At 40.6% G+C, this 22,221-nt stretch overlaps 1 protein-coding gene across 5 annotated transcripts in view; it reads left to right on the plus strand.

Moving 5' to 3' along the window:
* Positions 1 to 7,076: 7,076 nt before the first annotated feature.
* SNX14 (sorting nexin 14) overlaps positions 7,077 to 22,221 on the plus strand; it is a 99,775-nt gene continuing 84,630 nt past the window's right edge. For 2 of the 5 annotated variants that reach the window (XM_039467664.2, XM_039467666.2), the window contains exon 1: positions 7,077 to 7,629. In XM_039467664.2, the coding sequence (XP_039323598.1) occupies positions 7,490 to 7,629 (140 nt within the window). In that variant the 5' untranslated portion in view covers positions 7,077 to 7,489. Of the gene's footprint in view, positions 7,630 to 7,696; positions 12,022 to 22,221 lie in introns of those variants that run through there. The other 3 variants (XM_003922959.4, XM_039467665.2, XM_074397722.1) reach the window with 2 other exon arrangements.

The raw sequence follows: 22,221 nt of genomic DNA on the forward strand, positions 1-22,221 counted from the left end.
TGTTGGCCAGGCTGGTAAACTCCTGACCTCAGGTGATCTGCCAGCTTTGGCCTCCCAATGTGCTGGGATGACAGGCATGCACCACTGTACCCAGCTTTCTTTTATTATTTATGCTATAGGTTTGTGATAACAAAAAATTTATCAACCTCTGTTTAAAGGTAACTTTAGGAGCAAAAGTTTAGTTTTATTGTTTGTTTGGAGACAGGTCTTGCTCTGTTGCCCAGGCTGGGTTGAAGTGGTGCCATCTTGGCTCACTGCAGCCTGGACTTCTGGGGCTCAAGGGATTCTCCCACCTCAGCCTGGGACCACAGGTGTGTTCCACCACGCTCGGCTAATTTTTATTTTTATTATTTTATTTTATTTTATTTTTGAGACAGTCTTGCTCTGTCATCCCAGGTGGAATGCAGTGGCATGATCTCAACTCACTGCAACCTCTGCCTCCTGAGTTCAGGTGATTCCCCTGCATCAGCCTCTTGAGTAGCTGGGACTATAGGCATGCGCCACCACACCTGGCTGTTTTTATATTTTTAGTAGAGACGGGGTTTTACCATGTTGCCCAGGGTGGTCTCAGACTCCTAGTCTCAACTGATCTGCCTGTCTCAGCCTCCCAAAATGCTGGATTACAGGCATGTGTCACGGTGCCTGGCCCCTAATTTTTATTTCATTTATTTATTTATTTATTTATTTTTCTTGTAGAGGTTTCACCATGTTGCCTAGGCTGAAAGCCACAGTTTTAAAACATCTGACACCATTAGAAAATCTGCTCTTTCTATGCTTTGCAATAGCAGGAAACTTCAGAATCACTTAAATTACTGCTCCCCTTACAATTTATTTTTTGGCAGTGTGTATGTGGTAATTACAGTCTTCTTTCCTTCACGATGGTAAATGATAGTTTCATATGTTGCTTTACATAGTAGAAAATACGATGGAATCTCAAAATAATTGTGTTAACATTTGAAAACTCAGTATTTGCAAGGGACTGTTTACATAGGGATAATGGTCATACATGTCTTAACTCTGAAGCTACTTAAGTGCCCCACAAAAATTGCTCTAGTTCTGCTATCAGTGTTTCTGTCAGTATTCTTAAAGTTTTCTTTTTAGCCACAGGAAATAAAGATCTGAAAATTGATGTTTTAAAATATGTTTTTTTTTTTTTTTTTAACTAAAAATAGAAGTGATAGAACTGTTCTCTGAACATCTGGGGACAGCAGAATTCTTCACTGTCTTGAGTACTTAAGGATACATCTTGAATTGTTTTACAAAATTGAAGAGTATAGGCCTTAACGCTAAAAATTCAGACTGTTTTAGAATCTTGTGTTCACGTGAGTTAAACCAAAATTCAAATAGTACCTGTCTTTGAATATATAGGGGAAATTTACCAATAAACATTTTTCAATAAAATTTTTAAAATTATGATTCAAGATTTATACTTTTTTTTTTTTTTGAGACGGAGTTTCGCTCTTGTTACCCAGGCTGGAGTGCAATGGCGCGATCTCAGCTCACCGCAACCTCCGCCTCCTGGGTTCAGGCAATTCTCCTACCTCAGCCTCCTGAGTAGCTGGGATTACAGGCACGCGCCACCATGCCCAGCTAATTTTTTTTTTGTATTTTTAGTAGAGACGGGGTTTCACCTTGTTGACCAGGATGGTCTCGATCTCTCGACCTCGTGATCCACCCGCCTCGGTCTCCCAAAGTGCTGGGATTACAGGCTTGAGCCACTGTGCCCGGCCTATACTTAGATATGTTATCTTGAGTTTATTTTCTGGAGTCAGCTTGCCAAAAGAGGAAAAGTTTATTTTTTTTATTTTTATTTATTTATTTATTTTTTTTTTGAGACGGAGTTTCGCTCTTGTTACCCAGGCTGGAGTGCAATGGCGCGATCTCGGCTCACCGCAACCTCCGCCTCCTGGGTTCAGGCAATTCTCCTGCCTCAGCCTCCTGAGTAGCTGGGATTATAGGCACGCGCCACCATGCCCAGCTAATTTTTTGTATTTTTAGTAGAGACGGGGTTTCACCATGTTGACCAGGTTGGTCTCGATCTCTCGACCTTGTGATCCACCCGCCTCGGCCTCCCAAAGTGCTGGGATTACAGGCTTGAGCCACCGCGCCCGGCCGAAAAGTTTATTTTTAGTGAAAGTAAGAATTGATTTTAATTATTTGGTGGTAGTAACCCTTACTAGAAGAATACGAGCTGTAGTACCTATGTTAGTGATTCTCACAGTTCCAAATTGCATGGTGGTTTTTAGGACAACTTCAAAGAGTTTTAATTTTTATGTTTTGGGAAATAGCTTGTGAGGTAGGCAGGATTGCAAAGTTTTTCCAAAATATTTTCTGAAGTTAGTGAAGCCAGTTGAAATCTACTTAAACATTTGAAGTGATACAGTTAACATTTTTTTAAATGAAGGTAAACCACTGTCTGTAGTTGAGAAATAAGATGGAGTGTTTTACTTATTTAAGGCGTTATTTAAAAAGTAAACAAAAGCATTGGCCTACAAGAGAATGGTGGTGTTGGATTATAAGTGCCTATTCCTATCTTTAGTATTCAACAACAGGTGAGTATATTTTCAGTTTCCAAGCAGTTATTAATTTACATTTTCTGAAATTATGGCTAGTTTCCTACTTCCCCAAAAGTGAGGCTTAAAAGGATGGCTATTTCATCCTAATTTAGAAAAAGATGACAAATATGAAGTGCTTAATTTTTTTTTGGTACTAAGATAATGAAACCATCCAGAATTTTATGATCAAAACACGGCATTTGCCCAGGGAGTATCTGTAGTTGAGCCACTGGCTCTATAACATTGTTTGTATTTTCCCCCAGTGGAGGTTTTTATCTCATGGCCATAAAAATAAAAGAGGGTTAAATGTGAAAATAATAACTGCATTTTGAACATCTCAGTCCCTCCACTCAATAATTATTTAACGTTGTTCTTCCTTGAATTACATATTTTCTATTGTAATAAGTTCCTATTTTGAAAACCAAGGAAGTGAACATTTTTTGAAGAAGGCAGTTCAATGGCCTCTTTAGCAGGTGTTTTATCTAGAGGTTGATACATACGGATCGGTTGTGGGGAGGAGAGGGTGTTACGAAATGTAAAATTAAGGCTGTGAAAATAACATTAGGGTTGCCACAAAAGGTGAAATAAACCTTGATCAAGGGAAAAACAGCTTTGAAAATGCATCATGTGACAGGAGGCATCTGTGAGGGAGGGAATGAAATGGCTCCCAGGGGTAGTATATCCATTCTCTTCCTGATATACTTGTGCCATAGAAATAATGACCCTCAACATGTTAAAATGTGGTTTACAAAGCGGGTGGATCACGAGGTCAAGAGATCGAGACCATCTTGGTCAACAAGGTGAAACTCCTTCTCTACTAAAAATACAAAAATTAGCCGGGCGTGGTGGTGCATGCCTGTAGTCCCAGCTACTTGGGAGGCTGAGGCAGGAGAATTGCTTGAACCCAGGAGGTGGAGGTTGCGGTGAGCCGAGATCGCGCCATTGCACTCCAGCCTGGGTAACAAGAGTGAAACACTGTCTCAAAAAAAAAAAAAAAAAAATGTGGTTTACATTCAGGGTCATCAGAGTTTAGGCCTAATTTCTGCAATTCAGGTATTCAGCATTACTTTGCAAAATTCTTGTATGAACATAAAAAACATTTTGCTAGTGTGGTTGGGAGAATCAGGTTAAATTTAGTGGAAGCATTTTGGATACTTTGCCTAGTATTGCATGATTTCTGAAAATTAGAAGTGAAAGTACAGATAAGTCCTATTCTTTGCTCACATTATTTCACACTGGCCTTTCCAGATGCTCATAGTTAAAAATTTCCCTGTCATTAAAAACAAAAACGATTACAGCCTTTATGTATAAATCTGCTGCCCTTTATAACATTTTATGTGACTTGTTTGTTTCACTAGATTGTAAGCCTTTGGAGGTCAGAAAAAAAAATGCATCTAAATTAATTGTATCTGCCACCACATCTAGGACAGTGCCTTACACTTACTTGCTATTCAATAAATATATTCATTAAAATAATGGACATACTACTGGATTGCAATTTAATGTCTGAGCCCTTTAAATGAATGCATCATCAAACTTTAAACTTTCTACACTTTGTCCATGTACACGTAGCACATGTGTGACACTTGTAGCATTTATTAAAAATTTACACATTTCATTGTACTGAATCTCCAAGGCTAGCAGTCTATAACAGCACTGACTAGCAGAAATACAATGCATACTACATATGTAATTTCAAGTTTTCTGGCTACATTAAATACTTGTAGGCAACTATTTCCAAAACAAGGTGTAATCGCTTTAAAACTAATTTTAATTTACATTTAATACTGTTTTCATGCTAAGTCTTTGAAATAACGAGCCACATTTCAAGTGCTCAGTGAGCTCAACTGAGCTACTGACTTGTACTGGACATTGCTGATGCAGAACTGTAGGGTAGGTAGTTTCCATAGATCTCAACATTTCTGGATCTCAGTTTTCCTAGAAATCAGGTATCTTAATATGTCATTTTCATTTTCGGTTGTGTATCTAAATAAAAGCTAATTGGTTTAGCTCATTATTGTCATGTTCATAAAGCTGTAAAATTTGAAAAAACAATTTTGTATTAAGCATTATACAAAGATATTTAACAGGCACTTTCCAAATTTCCACCCATTTTAATTGTCCCAGGCCCTCAATTTTATAAGATAGCTCTGTTTTAGAGTTGAGGTAGGAGTTAGATAAATCAAGTTAATCTTGCTAACATGTTGCTAGTAGGAGATAAAGCTAGTTTCAGAACCAGGATTGACTGTGGATATTCCATATAACCCCTTGAAAGTTCAAAACTTAATAAGCTTGGGGAAAAAATTTCTAGCTCTGTGGATGTAAAGGTGGATTCTAGACCACAGGCTAAAGAGAGAACATTTAAGAAATAAGTTATTTTATTTCCTCAGATGGGGTCTGTAGCAACAGAAATTTAATTACATTTCTTGCTTTAGGTGTGGAAATTCTCTGCCATAAATAATTTCCTTATGGAAGAAGTACTACATTTTATTTTCCTTTTCTAATCATGAAGAGCAATTAGGAAATTTAAGTTGTCTATTGTCTAGTTAACTTATTCTAGTTGCCTCTAAGAAATCAGATAGGAAAGAAGTCTTTTAATTGGATTTTGTAATGATGTCTGATTTGAACAGAATTCAAGACATTTTGTCTAAAATATACTGGCTCTTGGTGAAGAGAGTAATTTCAAAATAAGTCTTTAAGGAAGCAAAAGTTTTAAACAGAATAAAAGGTAATATAATTTATCAGACAAGTTAATAGGGTAATTTACATTATTTGTCATGAAATTAGAGTATTTAAAAAAGTAATTTACAAAACCATAAACCACTAAAGTCCATAGGCACTTGATACATGTAGATCCACTCAACATACATCTCGAATATTTTAGAATAAACAGATTCTACTAAAGTAGGTATTCTACTAAATTAGTATTAGGTACCAAAATCTGTTTTAGTTACCTAATATGTATCTAAAAACAGTTTTTAAAAGTGGTAAGCTTTCCAGTAATGTTACACTGTGGTCTTTGAAATGGTTTAGTCACAAATGGAAAAGTTTATTTGTGGTATTAAGACAATACTGTCTAATCGTGAGGAGCAGTGAAATTGTTTACTTTTATACACCACTGTGGAATTGGTGCCACCATTCTACAGAGCAGTTTGACTATATCAAGAATGTTTATGTTCTTACTCTTTGACCCAGTAATTGTATTAAAGTTCATCCTAAAAATATAGAAATGTGCATAGATTTATGATCAAGGATGGTCATAATATCAATGAACTTTAGTGATTAGCAATAATGGAACAAAGGGTGGTACATTCTGAGAAAGGAAGATAATGCATAATTAAAGATACATATTTTTATAATATGGGAAAATATTCATGAAACCACATACAACATTAAAAAACATTTCTGACTGTTTCCCTACTTTGAAGGGTAAGATCCTAGGAAAGAAAGACGACAGGGGCAGTCTCTGGCCTTAGAACCTATTCATATCCCGGCTTTGTGAGTTGTATGATCTTAAGTTCCCCTGTCTCTTTTTTTTTTTTTTTTTTTTTGAGACGGAGTTTCGCTCTCGTTACCCAGGCTGGAGTGCAATGGCGCGATCTCGGCTCACCGCAACCTCCGCCTCCTGGGTTCAGGCAATTCTCCTGCCTCAGCCTCCTCAGTAGCTGGAATTACAGGCACGCGCCACCACGCCCAGCTAGTTTTTTGTATTTTTAGTAGAGACGGGGTTTCACCATGTTCACCAGGATGGTCTCGATCTCTCGACCTCGTGATCCACCCGCCTCGGCCTGCCAAAGTGCTGGGATTACAGGCTGAGCCACCGCGCCCGGCCTCCCCTGTCTCAATACCTGTATAATGGTTGAAACTATAGTACTGTACCTACACCATGGAGTAAATACATGGAGGTTAAATGAACGTGCTTACAGCAGCACCGGAGTAAATTTTAGCGGTAATAGTCTTTCTGCATCTTTCATTGTAGCGGACAATACAGAAATAAAAATTTAGAAATGCGATGAATTAGCAAACGGAAAACCCCGTGAGACTCTCTGTAAGAGAGATTTCACCTGATCTGCCAACCTGCCTCTTCCAAGCACTTGGATTTTGATTGGGCTCCCGAAACCGGCGTGAACTGAGCTTTACCTTGCCTGTGAGCACGCAAAAGATTATGTTGGTGGGGTGGCGGCCTGGTGGGTTGTATTTATTCCAGGGCTGTTTTACTCGCCACACTCGCAATCCACAATACGCCCCTTTTAAAATATGGACTCAAAGGCGTCCTCCCATCCACCTTTCCCTTAGGCGTCACGCAAAGCTCGCACCTGCCCCTACCCGGAGCCGAAAGTAAGGTGAGGCGCGGAGGGTTGTGGCGTCGGGGGAAAGCGACCACTCGCTCCGTCCCTAAGCGAGTTCGTGTCGCGAATACTACAGTTCCCAGCAGGCTCCACGAGCTCCGGGTGCCCCTCAGACGGCGCCCGGCTGCTACGGCGGGGGGCGGTGGGGGCTGTAGTTTCTTCCGGTCTCGCCACAACCTTCTTCCCTCACCTCCGCAAAACAGGCAGTTACCGGGTGCTGGAGCTTTCCCTCGATTTCCGGAATAGGCCGGTCGCCTGTGGAGTCAGTTTCCGCGCAAGACTGCTAGCTACTCCGGCCTGGAGGGCGGAGCGGCGGGACGCTAAGGAGCCTTGCGCTGGGTGACGACCTCGGTCACGTTTTACGGCCGTTCCTCTCGTCGGCGGGGTACAGCGGCCGCGCACGCGCGGCAGGGGGCGTGGGACTGGGCCCTGCTTGACGCGATCGCAGCCTGCGGCGGCGAACTGCGGGTAGGCGGCTGTGTGTGTTCGCCGCCGAGCTGACGGGGCTGGGACGCGGGGTGTGGATGGGGGATCGCCTTGACCTCGGCCTCAGCCAGTAGGACAGCCTCGGCCTCGCGGACGGAAATGGTGCCCTCGGTGCGGACGATGGGAGAGAAACTGAAGCGGCGGCTGCGGCTGGACGTGGGGCGCGAGATCTGCCGCCAGTACCCGCTGTTCTGCTTCCTGCTGCTCTGCCTCAGCGCCGCCTCCCTGCTGCTTAACAGGTAACGCCCCAGCGCGGAGCCTGGGCTGCGGCTTTGCGGACGCCCGGCCCGTGCTGCTTCACCGTGTGGAGGCCGCGTAGCTGCGGGACTGGGGGCCGCTGAGGAGAGCGAGCTTTGCAGAGGAGCGGCCTCGGGGAGCTCGGCTGGGCATCGGGCCCAGAAGCACAGGCGGGTGGGGTGGGGTTGATTGCCTCCTTTCCCGAGGCTTCATCTGAGCTAGCTTCTTATGCATTTCTGAAAACGAGTCCTTCATCTTAAGGGCTTTTCAGAAGTGAAATAAATCTGTGTGTCGTCTCCAATTGAGACCGTACGGAGGCAGTCGAGTCTGCTGACGGAGGAGGGTTCAAAGTCCAGTCCGCAAGCGCAATTTTAGGGGGAATCCGCACACCACCTGCGCGTTCCTTCATTCCTCTCCCCGCCTTCCGCTTGCAGCTGAAGCTTTTCCCTCAGTATTGTTGAATAAAATAGTCATAAAGATTTGTTGGATAGAAATCAGAAAGCAAAGTGGCACCCGTCTTAACATCCCTAGAATATTCTTAAGGGGACTTGATGACAAAAAAAGGAAAAGAAAAAAAAAAACAAAAAACCACAAACTCTGAAATATTCCGAAAGGTTAAAGTTGGTAAATTCAATTGACATTTTAAAATCAGAAGATTCTGCCCACAAAAGAAACTTGTTACCCTTCATTTTGGCAATTGTTGCGATGCAATAGGTAGCAAAGGATACTTATCCATTAAAATTAATACCAGATTTGCTTTTGGTGGAAAGAAATCTGAGACAGTTGTCATTGACAGCGTCTGCATGCTGTTTTCTCTGATGTTTTGAACTGGCAACCATTCTTAACTCTTTATCTTAAGGTAATTGATACCCAAGGATAGCAACAGAGAGGAATGCACAAGGAATTTGGTTACTTCATTTTGCTCTAGCATAACCATTATTTGTGACTATGTTGAAGTTCCCTAGTAGTGGCATTGCTTTCTTGTTGATTCTCGGTTTAAATATTATTGAGCTTAAATAGTAGTTGATATTTATTAAGAATTGTGCTTTGTGATGGTGAAATGTTTGAACTGTTAAGGAGAAATGGTATCCTTAACAGAGGGAAACCTAATTATTATTTGCTTTCTGTCACCTGTAAGGTATTCCAAGCTAGACAAACAGGTTTAGTATGAAAGAAATGTAAGTTTCATATGATTTTTATTTTATTTTATTTTATTTTATTTTATTTTATTTTATTTTGAGGTGGAGTCTCACTGTGTTGCCCAGGCTGGAGTGCAGTGATGCGGTCTCAGCTCACTGCAACCTCCACCTCCCAGGTTCAAGCGATTATCATGCTTCAGCCTCTAGTATAGCTGGGACTACAGGTGGTTACCACCATGCCCGGCTGATTTTTTAATACTTTTAGTAGAGATGGGGTTTCACCATGTTGGCCAGGCTGGTTTCGAACTCCTGACCTCAAGTGATCCACCCACCTTGGCCTCCCAAAGTGCTGGGATTACAGATATGAGCCACTGAACATGGCCATATGATTAACTTTTGTCCATGGATTCTTGCCTGCCTCTTGGGAACTGGGTCAGTATAGGTTTCTAAGATAGGACAGCCATGTACTAGGAGCAGGTTGAACTAGATTTCTGAGGTCATCTGCTTATGAAATCATAATATTTAGTGTTATGTATTATTAAGAAGTTATAGTATACCATCTGATCTGTATACCATCTAACCTGTACCCTGTATTTCTTTTATGAAGAGAAGGTAGGAAATACACATAAATGTTATCTGACCGGTTGCGTTTATGAGTGAAGCTGTTTTTACATATATTTTGGTGTTTTTCAGTTATTCTGTAATCAGCAAAAGTGATCTTAGACACTATAGAACTGTCTTGAATAAAACAATGATTATGTATCCCTTTTCTAGGAAAAGTCTTTTGGAAGGTGCCGGATGGTGTATATAGCGTGCTTTTCAGTCTATACGTGTGATTTAAAAAAAAATTGTGTGTGTGTTCACACACACACACACACACACACACACACACACAGAGAGAGATGCTTAGAGTATCTCTGAAATGTTATTATACAAGAAAACATGCGCCCTTCTGAGATGAGGTATACTAGGTACATCTATTCTGAAATAAACAATTGTAGATGAAATTGATTCTTGAACAGTGCCGAGATTAGGACACTGACCCCTATGAAGTGAAAAAATCTGAGTTGAACACCGTGAGAGCCATACAAAGTACTACTAATGTTGTTGGGAGTGCTCCCAAGAAGCAGAGAAAAGTAATGAATTACAGAAAAAGCTGAAATGCTTGATATGTACTATAGATTGAGATTTGCAGCTGTGATTACCTGTGGACCACTGTGAAAAAAGAAAAGGACATTCATGAAGCCATTGCTACAACTATGCCAGCAGGTGTGAAAACTGCACTTTTTGTAAAATACCTTTTTATCTTGTGCTGAAAATTTAGCTTTTATGTGGGGGCAGAATTGCTATGAGAAAGGCATATGTATAGACTAATACTATTAAAAAAAAGGTAAAGTCATCCTATAACAGCTTAAAGCAAAAGGAAGGAGAAGAATGTAAAACTGGATAATTTAATGCCAGCAAAGGATAGCTTGATAATTTTAGGAAGAGGTCTGACTTGAAAAATGTCAAGCAAACCGAAGAAAGAGCCTCTGCTGACCAAGCAAGAGGCAGCAGATGAGTTATCACACACCATTAAGAAAATCATTGAGGAGAAAGTATTAAATATATCTTCCCGAAAGGCTGTTTTTTATGAATGCAAATTTATTAAGAAAGCAAAAGAATAAAAGAATGGCTACACCCTACATACACAGAACAGCCCTGAACAGATTTTTACTGCAATGAAAGTGACTTGGTTTGGAAGAAATGCCACAAAGGACATTTATTAGTAAGGAACATAAATGAGCACCAGGATTTAAGGCAGGAAGGGATAGGCTAATTCTACTGTTTTATGCAAGTGCAATTGGGTTCCTTGTTTGTGAAGTGTCTAACTCCCAGCTTTGAAGGAAAAAGGTAAGTGCCAGCTGCTAGCCTTTTAGTTGTACAAGAAGGCCTGGACAACAAGAATCTTTCTGAATTAATTTCATTGATGCTTTGTCCCTGAAGTCAGGAAGTACCTTGCCAGCAAGGGATTGATTTTAAAGATTCTTTTGCTATCAGACTATGGCTCTGGACACCCAGAACCCCCTGAGTTTGACACCAAAGGCATCGAAGTGGTCTACTTTTCCGCAGATACAACGTCTCTAATTCAGCCTCTAAATCCAGGGTGTAATAAAGACCTTTAAGGCTCATTATACGTGGTACTTTATGGAAAGCATTGTCAGTGCTGTGGAAGAGAACTCCAATAGAGAGAACATGAAAGTTTGCAAGGATCACACCATTGAAGATGCAGTCATTAAAGCCATAAAAGTCATCAGGTTTGAAACAATAAATTACTGATGGAGAAAACTACACCCAGTTATTGTACATAACCTCACAGGATTTACAGCAGAGCCAATCAAGGAAATCATGAAAGAGATTGTGGCTATGACAAAAAAGTTTGAGTTTAGAGAGTTTCAGGATAAGGATCTTGGAGAAATTCAAGAGCCAGTAGACATCACACCAGAGGAATTAACGGAATACAACTTGATAATTGAGTGCTTTGCAACTAGTGCTAGACACTGAGGAAGAAGACTTAGAAGAAACAGTGCCAGGGGCCGAATGCAGTGGTTCATGCCTGTAAGCCCAGCACTTTGGGAGGCCAAGGTGTATGGATTGCTTGAGCCCAAGAGTTCAAGACAAGCCTGGGTAACGCGGTGAAACCCTGTCTCTACAAAAAAAAATATAAAAAATTTAGGTGGATATGGATGTTCATATCTGTAGTCCCAGCTACTTGGAGGGCTGAGGTGGGGAGGATCAATTGATCCTGGGATGCAGTGAGCCATGATAGTACCTACTACTGCACTGTGGCTGGGATAACGAGTGAGACTCTATATCTCAAAAAAAAAAAAAAAAAAAAAAATGCAGTGGTGCCAGAAAACAAATTGACAGTAGACAATATGGCAGAAGGTTTTTGATTATCAAGACTGCTTTTGACTTCTTTTGTGACTTGGACCCTTCTTTGATTACTGACACTGAATCTAAAGCAAATGGTAGAATAAAGATTAGTACTGTATAAAAATGTTTTTGGAGAAATGAAAAAGCAAAAAAGTTGGACAGAAATTATGTTGTATTTCCATAAAGTTACACGGAGTGTGCCTGCCTCTTCTGCATCCCCTTCTATCTCTTTTACCCTTGTAATTCCTGAGACAGCAAGATCAACCCCTCCTCTTCAGCCTACTCAATGTGAAGACAATGAAGATGAAGACCTTTATGATGATCCACTTCTACTTAATAGTAAATATATTTTCTCTTCCTTATGATATTCCTAATAGCATTTTGTTTTCTCTAGCTTACATTATTGTAAGAATATAGTATATGATATATACAATAAGTACTAATCAACTGTTATTGTATTGGTAAGGCTTTTGGTCAACAGTCGACTATTAGGAGTTAAGTTTTGGGGGAGTAAAAATTTATATGTGGATTGTTGACTACAGGAAGACCAATGTCCCTATATTGTCTTTATCTGATTTAGGAATTCACATTATTTTAGCCCTTTTATTTATTTTTTTGATAAAGAATCTCACTCCATCACCCAGGCTAGACAGTGGCATGATCTTGGCTCACTGCAGCCAGCCTCCACCTCCTGTGCTCAAGCAATCCTCCCACTTCAACCTCCCAGTAGTGGGGACTATAGGCATGTGCCACCCTACTGAGCTAATTTTTTAAGTTTATTTTTCGTGTACAGACGAGGTCTCACTATATTGCCCAAGCTGGTCTTGAACTGCTAGACTCAAGCAATCCTCCTGCCTCTGCCTCACAAAGTGCTGGGATTACAGGTGTGAACGGTCACATCTGGCCTAGCACTTTTAAATGAGCAGTTTTCTTTCTCTCTTTCTCTCTCTGTTTTTGCCCCTAAAGCAATCCGTATAAGGTAGGTATCTGTTTCATGAAACTTTGGTAAAACCATTTGGTCCAGGGGCCTTTTATTGGCAACTAGGATTCTAATTAGTGTTTTAAGTTTTTTAATGATAATTGATCTATTCAAATTCTCTGGTTTTTCACTTACTAGTTGCTAGCATTTTTGTCTTTTAAAAAATTTGTTTAAGGCCATGTGTGGTGGCTCATGCCTGTAATCCCAGCACTTTGGAAGACCAAGGCGAGGATCACTTGAGCCCAGGAGGAGTTCAAGACCAGTCTGGGCAATATGGCGAAAGCCCATCTCTACAAACAAGTAGTTGGGCATGGTGGTGTGTGCCTGTAGTCCCAACTACCCACAAGGCTGAAGTGGGAGGATCACTTGCTTGAGCCCAAGAGGTTGAGGCTGTAGTAAGTAACCTCTGGTCATGCTACTGCATTCCAGCCTGAGGTGACAGAGTGAGACTCTGCCTCAAAAATGTTTTAAAAAGTTATTTTATATAGGTTTTCCATTTGTTAATATATAGTTGTTCATAGTCTTATTTTTTATTTCAATTATAGCCATGGTTACTTTTTTCTTTCTGTATTTTATATATTTGTATTCTTGATCTGTCTTGTTAGAGATTTGTCCTTTTTTTTTTGGAAATGGAGTTTCACTCTTTTTTTTTTTTTTTTGAGACGGAGTTTTCTCTCTTGTTACCCAGGCTGGAGTGCAAAGGCGCGATCTCAGCTCACCGCAACCTCTGCCTCCTGGGTTCAGGCAATTCTCCTGCCTCAGCCTCCTGAGTAGCTGGGATCACAGGCACACGCCACCATGCCCAGCTACTTTTTTTGTATTTTTAGTAGAGACGGGGTTTCACCATGTTGATCAGGATGGTCTTGATCTCTTGACCTCATGATCCACCCGCCTCGGCCTCCCAAAGTGCTGGGATTACAGGCTTGAGCCACTGCGCCCGGCGAGATGGAGTTTCACTCTTATTGCCCAGGCTGAAGTGCAATGGCGTGATCTTGGCTTACCACAACCTCCACCTCCTAGGTGCAAGTGATTCTGCCTCAGCCCCTCGAATAGCTAGGATTGTAGGCATGAGCCACCATTCCTGGCTAATTTTGTATTTGTCGTAGAGATTGTCTACAATTTTGTGTTTGTAGTAGAGATGGTTTCTCTATGTTGGTCAGGCTGGTCTCAAACTCCCAACCTCAGGTGGTCTGCCCACCTTGGCCTCCCAAAGTGCTGGGATTACAGGTGTGAGTCACTGTGCCTGGCTGAGGTTTGTCTTTTTACTAATTTTTGATTTTGAAAATGTCCAAGCATACATAAGAGAGTGTAAAAAACTTCCAAGCACCCATTACTCAACTTTAACAACTATCCTTATTTTGCCAGTCTTTTTTGGCCTAATCTTTTTTAAAAAATATCTTGAAGGGTGGGTGAGGTGGCTCATGCCTGTAATTCTAGCTCTGTGGGAGGTGGAGGTGGGAGGATCACTTGAGGCCAGGAATTGGAGGACAACATGGGCAACATCGAAAAACACGCTCTCTCTCTCTCTCTCTCTCTCTCTCTCTCTCTCTCTCTCTCTTTCTCTCTTTCTCTTTTGAGACGGAGTCTCACTTTGTTGCCTAGGCTGGAGTGCAGTGGCATGATCTCGGCTCATTGCATTCTCCACCTCCCGGGTTCAAGAGATTCTTGTGCCTTAGCCTCCCAAGTACCTGGGATTATAGGGATGCACCACCATGCCTGGCTAATTTGTGTTTTTACTAAAGACCCCAACATGAGGTTCTGCCCACCTCGGTCTCCCAAAGTGCTGGGATTATGCACCTGGCCAGAAAGACCCTGTGTCTACAAAACAAAAACAAAAACAAAAACAAAAACAAAAAACCCAGGCATGGTGGCACACGTCTGTGGTCCTAGCTACTCGGGAGGCTGAGGTGGGAGGATTGCTGGAGCCGAGAGTTTGAGGCTATAGTGAGATATGATTGTGCCCCAGCATTCCAGCCTGGGTGACAGAGCAGACCCTGACTCTATGAAAAATAGAAATTAAAAAAAAAAATCCCTTCTATACAGAACTAGGATATTAAAAAATTAACAATTGGTTAATAACATCTAATAACTACTCCAAAATAAAATTTTCTCAATTGAGTAAAAGTACATAGTGCAGTTTTTCTAACTGGTATCTAAACAAGTTCTACTTCTGTTTGGTTGCTATATCTCAAGCTTTTCTAAATGTTTTATAATCTAGAACAAGGGTTGATAAATTTTTTTTCTATAAAATGTTAGGTAGTAAATATTTTAGGGTTTGTATGCTTTGTTAGGTCTCTGTTGCGTATTCTTCTATTTTAAAAAAAACCCTTTAAAAATGTAAAACCTTTCTTAGTATAAGGGGCATACAAAAACAGGTATACTTTGGCTCACGGGCCATCATTTTTCAACTGCTGATCTGCAAGATCTCACCTCACCTTTTTTTCTCCTTGCTATTAACTTGTTGAGGAAACGGGATCATTTGTTCACATTCTGGGTTTTGTTGGTTTCCTTGTAGTGTCTTATTTTTTAAACCTCACATTTGTATTTTGGGTAGTCAGAGTGTTTGATCTATAGGCTCAGTTAGATTTAGTTTTTTGTTTTTGTTTTTTTTTTTTTTTTTGAGACGGAGTTTCGCTCTTGTTACCCAGGCTGGAGTGCAATGGCGCGATCTCGGCTCACCGCAACCTCCGCCTCCTGGGTTCAGGCAATTCTCCTGCCTCAGCCTCCTGAGTAGCTGGGATTACAGGCACGCACCACCATGCCCAGCTATTTTTTTTGTATTTTTAGTAGAGACGGTGTTTCACCATGTTGACCAAGATGGTCTCGATCTCTTGACCTTGTGATCCACCCGCCTCGGCCTCCCAAAGTGCTGGGATTACAGGCTTGAGCCACCGCGCCCGGCCTTGTTTTTTTTTTTTAATCCATGGGGGGAGTGCTGCAAGAAGACTTTAGTGATGCCGTGTATTTTCCGTTGCATCACATCAGTGGATATGTAAGATGGGGTTGCCTCACTTTTAATGGATTTTGTAAATGTCAGCTGATACTGTGTCCAACAAACTTACTCTGGTTTTACCATTTATCTATTTCCTGAATCAGTTACTTTATTATGGGGTACAACATGGTTATTCCCTTAATTCTTTCATTCTTTCTGTATTTTTATTTTTATTTTATTTTATTTTATTTTTTTTGAGACTGAGTTTTGCCCTTGTTACCCAGGCTGGAGTGCAATGGCGCGATCTCGGCTCACCGCAACCTCCGCCTCCTGGGCTCAGGCAATTCTCCTGCCTTAGCCTCCTGAGTAGCTGGGATTACAGGCACGCGCCACCATGCCCAGCTAATTTTTTGCACTTTTAGTAGAGACGGGGTTTCACCATGTTGACCAGGATGGTCTCGATCTCTCGACCTCGTGATCCACCCGCCTTGGCCTCCCAAAGTGCTGGGATTACAGGCTTGAGCCACCGCGCCCGGCTCTTTCTGTATTTTTAAATTTGAATTCTTTTTTGTAGAATTTCTTTACTCCATTCATTAGGTCTATTTAATTACTCTGATACACAGTTCAAATTGGAAAAGTAGGATAAATGCTTATTCTTTATCAATTTTTAGAGTAATAATTGGTGCCATACTAACCTCCATTAGTAGCTGTGACGATGATCACGTCGGGGTCACCACGTGAGTTAATCACCACCTGTGGGCGTCTGTCCTGCAAACCCTGACTCCGCGATGAATAAATACACTCAGAGTACAGTGAACGAGTGGGCTAAGGAGGGTGTTAGCTGCTTTCAGAGGCTTCTATTATCCCTAATCTTTACCCTATGACCTAATGCTCTAAGTTAGGAACTGGCTGCCTTCAGCCTGTTCCATGATTACAAGTTATGAAAACCTTTCGGCCTTCTAAAAGGTATGAGACTCTATCTTATAACTTTCCCTAATATTTCCCTTAATATTTTGCCAACCACTCTGAGTGAATCCCAATAAGTATCCAGTTAGAAGTTTGCTTGTTTTATTAATTTTTCCAAGAACTAGCTTATATTATGTTAATTTGTTGTCATTGTCTATTTCGTTGATTACTGCTCTTGACTGTTTTCCTGAGTTTGAAGTTATGAATGCTCAACTTACTGGTTTTCAGTGTTTTTGTTTTTTTTTTTAAATACTTAAAAGTTCTGGGATACATGTGCAGAACGTGCAGGTTTATTATATAGGCATACATGTGCCATGTTCGTTTGCTGCACCCATCAACTTGTCATTTACATTAGATATTTCTCCTAATGCCATCCCTCCCCCAGTTCCCCCAGTTCCCCCAGCACCGGACAGGCGAAGGTGTGTGATGTTCCCCTCCCTTGTGTCCCTGTGTTCTCATTGTTCAACTCCCACTTATGAGTGAGAACATGTGGTGTTTGCTTTTCTGTAGCTGTGTTAGTTTGCTGAGAATGCTGGTTTCCAGCTTTATCCAGGTCCCTGCAAAGGACATGAATTCCTCATTTCTTATGGCTGCATAGTATTCCATGGTGTATATGTGCCACATTTTCTTTATCCAGTGTGTCATTGATGGGCATTTGGGTTGGTTCCAAGTCTTTTTTTTTTTTTTTTTTTGAGACGGAGTTTCACTCTTGTTACCCAGGCTGGAGTGCAATGGCGCGATCTCGGCTCACCGCAACCTCCGCCTCCTGGGTTCAGGCAATTCTCCTGCCTCAGCCTCCTGAGTAGCTGGGATTACAGGCACGAGCCACCATGCCCAGCTAATTTTTTGTATTTTTAGTAGAGACGGGGTTTCACCAAGTTGACCAGGATGGTCTCAATCTCTCGACCTTGTGATCCACCCGCCTCGGCCTCCCGAAGTGCTGGGATTACAGGCTTGAGCCACCGTGCCTGGCCCCCAAGTCTTTGCTATTGTTAACAGTGCTGCAGTAAACATATGTGTGCCTATGTCTTCATAGTAAAATGATTTAAAATCCTTTGGGTATATACTCAGTAATGGAATTGCTGGGTGAAATGGTATTTCTGGTTGTAGATCCTTGAAGAATTGCCACAGTCTTCTACAATGGTTGAACTAATTTACATTCCCACCAACAGTGTAAAAGCATTCCTGTGTCTCCACATCCTCTCCAACATCTGTTGTTTCCTGACTTTTTTTTTTTTTTTTTTTTGAGACGGAGTTTCGCTCTTGTTACCCAGGCTGGAGTGTAATGGCGCGATCTCGGCTCACCGCAACCTCCGCCTCCTGGGTTCAGGCAATTCTCCTGCCTCAGCCTCCTGAGTAGCTGGGATTATAGGCACGAGCCACCATGCCCAGCTAATTTTTTGTATTTTTAGTAGAGACGGGGTTTCACCATGTTGACCAGGATGGTCTCGATCTCTCGACCTCGTGATCCACCCGCCTCGGCCTCCCAAAGTGCTGGGATTACAGGCTTGAGCCACCGCGCCCGGCGTTTCCTGACTTTTTAATGGTCGCCATTCTAACTGGCATGAGATGGTATCTCATTGTGGTTTTGATTTGCATTTCTCTAATAACCAGTGATGATGAACTTTTTTTCATATGTTTCTTGGCTACATAAATGTCTTCTTTTGAGAAGTATCTATTCATATTCTTCACCCACTTTTTGATGCTATTAGATTTTTTAAAGTATGATTTTGGTTAGCAGAGGAATTTACTCTTAAGAGCATTTACAATTCATTTTCCATGATCAAGTAACGTGCCAGAACATCTAAAACATAGCCTCTTGTGTGCAGAGAAATTGCCTTCCCACAGCATTCACAACGTAAAAAGAACTTTTGATTAAAGAGTCAACTTTTTCTGTATAACAAAAAGAAAGTGGAATGCAAGTGACAGATGGACGTATTATTGTGCAGAAAAAAAGTCTGAATGTATGCTAAGAATTCTCAGCCCTCCCAGCACTTTGGTGCCGGAACCTAACTAAATCAGATGCTGGGTTACCAGCACAGGAGGGCCTCTGATAAGAAAAACTGTTTAAAGGGTACCTGGTGGCTAAAAATGAGGTCATTCATAATGCAAAATGTCATCACTTCTTAAACTGTTTTGTAAATTTGTTTCATTGGTTTTTTTTCTTGTAAATTTGTTTAAGTTCTTTGTAGAATCTGGATATAAGCCCTTTGTCAGATGGATAGATTGCAAAAATTTTCTCCCATTCTGTAGGTTGCCTGTTCACTCTGATGACAGTTTCTTTTGCTGTGCAGAAGCTCTTTAGTTTAATTAGATCCCATTTGTCAGTTTTGGCTTTTGTTGCCATTGCTTTTGGTATTTTAGTTATGAAGTCTTTGTCCATGCCTATGTCCTGAATGGTATTGCCTACGTTTTCTTCTAGGGTTTTTATGGTATTAGGTCTTATGTTTACGTTTTTAATCCATCTTGAGTTAATTTTTTTATAAGGTTTATCGAAGGGATCCAGTTTTAGGTTTCTGCATATGGCTAACCAGTTTTCTCAACACCATTTATTAAATAGGGAATCCGTTCCCCATTGCTTGTTTTTGTCAGGTTTGTCAAATGGTTGTAGATGTGGGGTGTTATTTCTGAGGCCTTTGTTTTGTTCCTTTGGTCTGTATATCTGTTTTGGTACCAGTACAATGCTGTTTTAGTTACTGTAGCCTTGTAGTATAGTTTGAAGTAAGGTAGCGTGATGCCTCCAGCTTTGTTTTTTTGTTTGTTTGTTTGTTTCGGATTGTCTTGGCTATACGTATCTATCTTTTCTAGTTTCATATGAAATTTAGAGCAGTTTTTCTAACTCTGTGAAGAATATCAGTGGTAGCTTGATGGGAATAGCATTGAATCCATAAATTACTTTGGGCAGTATGGCCATTTTCATGATATTGATTCTTCCTAACCATGAGCGTGGAATGTTTTTCCATTTGTTTGTGTTCTCTCTTATTTCCTTGAGCAGTGGTTTGTAGTTATCCTTGAAGAGGTCCTTCACATTTCCTGTAAGTTGTATTCCTAGGTATTTTATTCTCTTTGTAGCAATTGTGAATGGGAGTTTTCTCATATTTTGGCGATTATTAATGTATAGGAATGCTTGTGATTTTTGCAAATGGATTTTGTATCCTGAGAAGTTGCTTATCATCTTAAGGATATTTTGGGCTGAGACGATGGGGTTTTCTAAATATACAGTCATGTCATCTACAAACAGAGACAATTTGACTTCCTTTCTTCCTATTCAGATACCCTTATTTCTTTCTCTTGTCTGATTTCCCTGGCCAGAACTTACAATACTATGTTGGATAGGAGTAGTGAGAGAGGGCATCCTTGTCTTGTGCTGGTTTTCAAAGGGAATGCTTCCAGCTTTTGCTCATTCAGTATGATATTAGCTATGGGTTTGTTGTAAAAAGCTCTTATTATTTTGAGATACGTTCCACCAATATCTAGTTTATTGAGAGTTTTTAGCATGACGGGGTATTGAATTTTATAGAAGGCCTTTTCTGTATCTGTTGACATAATCATGTGATTTTTGTCATGGGTTCTGATTTGCATATGTTGAACCAGCTTTGCATCCCAGGGATGAAGATGACTTGATTGTGATAGATAAGCTTTTTGATGTGCTGCTGGATTTGGTTTGCCAGTATTTTATTGAGGATTTTTGCATCTGTATTCATTAGGGATATTGCCCTGAAATTTGAAATTTTCTTTTTTTCTTGTGTCTCTGCCGGGTTTTGGTGTCAGGATGATGCTAGCTTCATAAAATAAGTTCAGGAGGAGTCCTGTTTTTTCTATTGTTTGGAATAGTTTTGGAAGGAATGGTACCAGTTCCTTTTTGTACCTCTGGTAGAATTAGAATGTGAATCCATCTGGTCCTGGGCTTAATTTTGGTTGATAGGCTATTATTAACTGCCTCAATTTCAGAATTTGTTATTATTCAGGGATTTGACTTCTTCCTGGTTTAGTCTTGGGAGGGTGTATGTGTTTAGGAATTTATCCATTTCTTCTAAGTCTTCTTGCAGTCTTGGCGGTTAGATGCTTGATGTTACTATTTATTTCTTATTGCAGTGTCTGTGTCTTAAGAAGTTGTAATTGTTTTTGATCAGTTCATCTTTTTGTCTTTGTACTTAAGCTGTCAATAGTTTACCCACCACACTTAGAGTGTCATGATATTCTGTGCTTTACTGTGTACTTACTATTACCAGTGAGTTTTGTACCTTGAGATGATTTCTTGTTGCTCATTAACATCCTTTTATTTTTCAGATTGAAGAACTACCTTTAGCATTTCTTGAAGAGTAGGTTTGGTGTTCATGAAATCCCTGAGCTTTTGTTTGCTTGGGAAAGTCCTTATTTCTCCTTCATGTTTGAAGGATATTTTCACTGGATATACTATTCTAAAGTGAAAGTTTTTTTCCTTCAGCACTTTAAATATGCTGTGCACTTTAAATATGTCATACGTCTCTCCCAGCTTGTAAGGTTTCCTCTGAAAAATCTGGTGCCAGATGTATTGCAGCTCCATTGTATGTCATTTGTTTCTTTTCTCTTGGTGCTTTAGGATCCTTTATTTATCTTTGACCTTTGGGAGTTTAATTATTAAATTTCTTCAGGTAGTCTTCTTTGGGTTATAACTGTTTGGTGTTCCTAATCTTCTTGTACTTGAATATTGATACCTTTCTCTAGGTTTGGGATGTTCTCTATTGTTATCCCTTTGAATAAACTTTTTACCCTGATCTGTCTCTCTACCTTCTCTTTAAGGCCAATAACTCTTAGATTTGCCCTTTCTGAGCTATTTTCTAGATCTTTTAGATGTGTTTTTTTTTGGTTGTTGTTGTTCTTTGTACTTTTGTCTTTTCTGACTGCATTTTCAAATAGCCTGTTTTCAAGCTTAGTAGTTCTTTCTACCACCTGATCAATTCTACTATTGAGAGACTCTAATGCATACTTCTGTATGTCAGTTGCATTTTTGAACTCTAGAATTTCTGCTTGATTCTTTTAATTTCTTTGTTAAATTTATCTGATAGGATTCTGAGTTCCTTCTCTGCTTTATCTTGAATTTCTTTGTGTTTCCTTAGTACAGCTATTTTGAATTCTTTTTCTGAAAGGTCACATATCTTTGTTTCTCCAGGATTGGTCCCTTGTGCTTTATTTTGTTCATTTAGTGAGGCCATGTTTCCCTGGATGGTCGTGATGCTTGGTGAATATTTTTCAGTGTCTGGGTATTGAAGAGTTAGTTAGTTATTGTAGTGTTTGCATTCTGGGCTTGTTTGTATCCTGTCCTTGGGAGGGCTTTCCTGGTAATCAAAAGGACTTGGGTGTCTTGTAAGTTTTTGGTCACTGCAGCTGTATTTGCATTAAGGGGCACCACAAGCCCAATAATGCTGTGGTACTTACAGACTTATAGAGTTACCTCCTTGGTGGTCTTGGACAAGATCTGGAAGAATTCTCTGGATTACCAGGTAGAGACTCCTGTTTTCTTCTCTCACTTTCCACCAATCAGGTGGAGCCTCTCTCTCTGTGCTGAACTGACTGAAGCAGGGAGAGGGGTGACACAAGTGGCCATCACCACTAGGAGTGTGCTCTGTCAGACCTGAAGCCAGCACAGCACTGGGTCTCATCCAAGGTCCACTATAATCAC

This window comes from Saimiri boliviensis, chromosome 4 (assembly GCF_048565385.1).
Source record: "Saimiri boliviensis isolate mSaiBol1 chromosome 4, mSaiBol1.pri, whole genome shotgun sequence".
NCBI lineage: Eukaryota > Metazoa > Chordata > Mammalia > Primates > Cebidae > Saimiri > Saimiri boliviensis.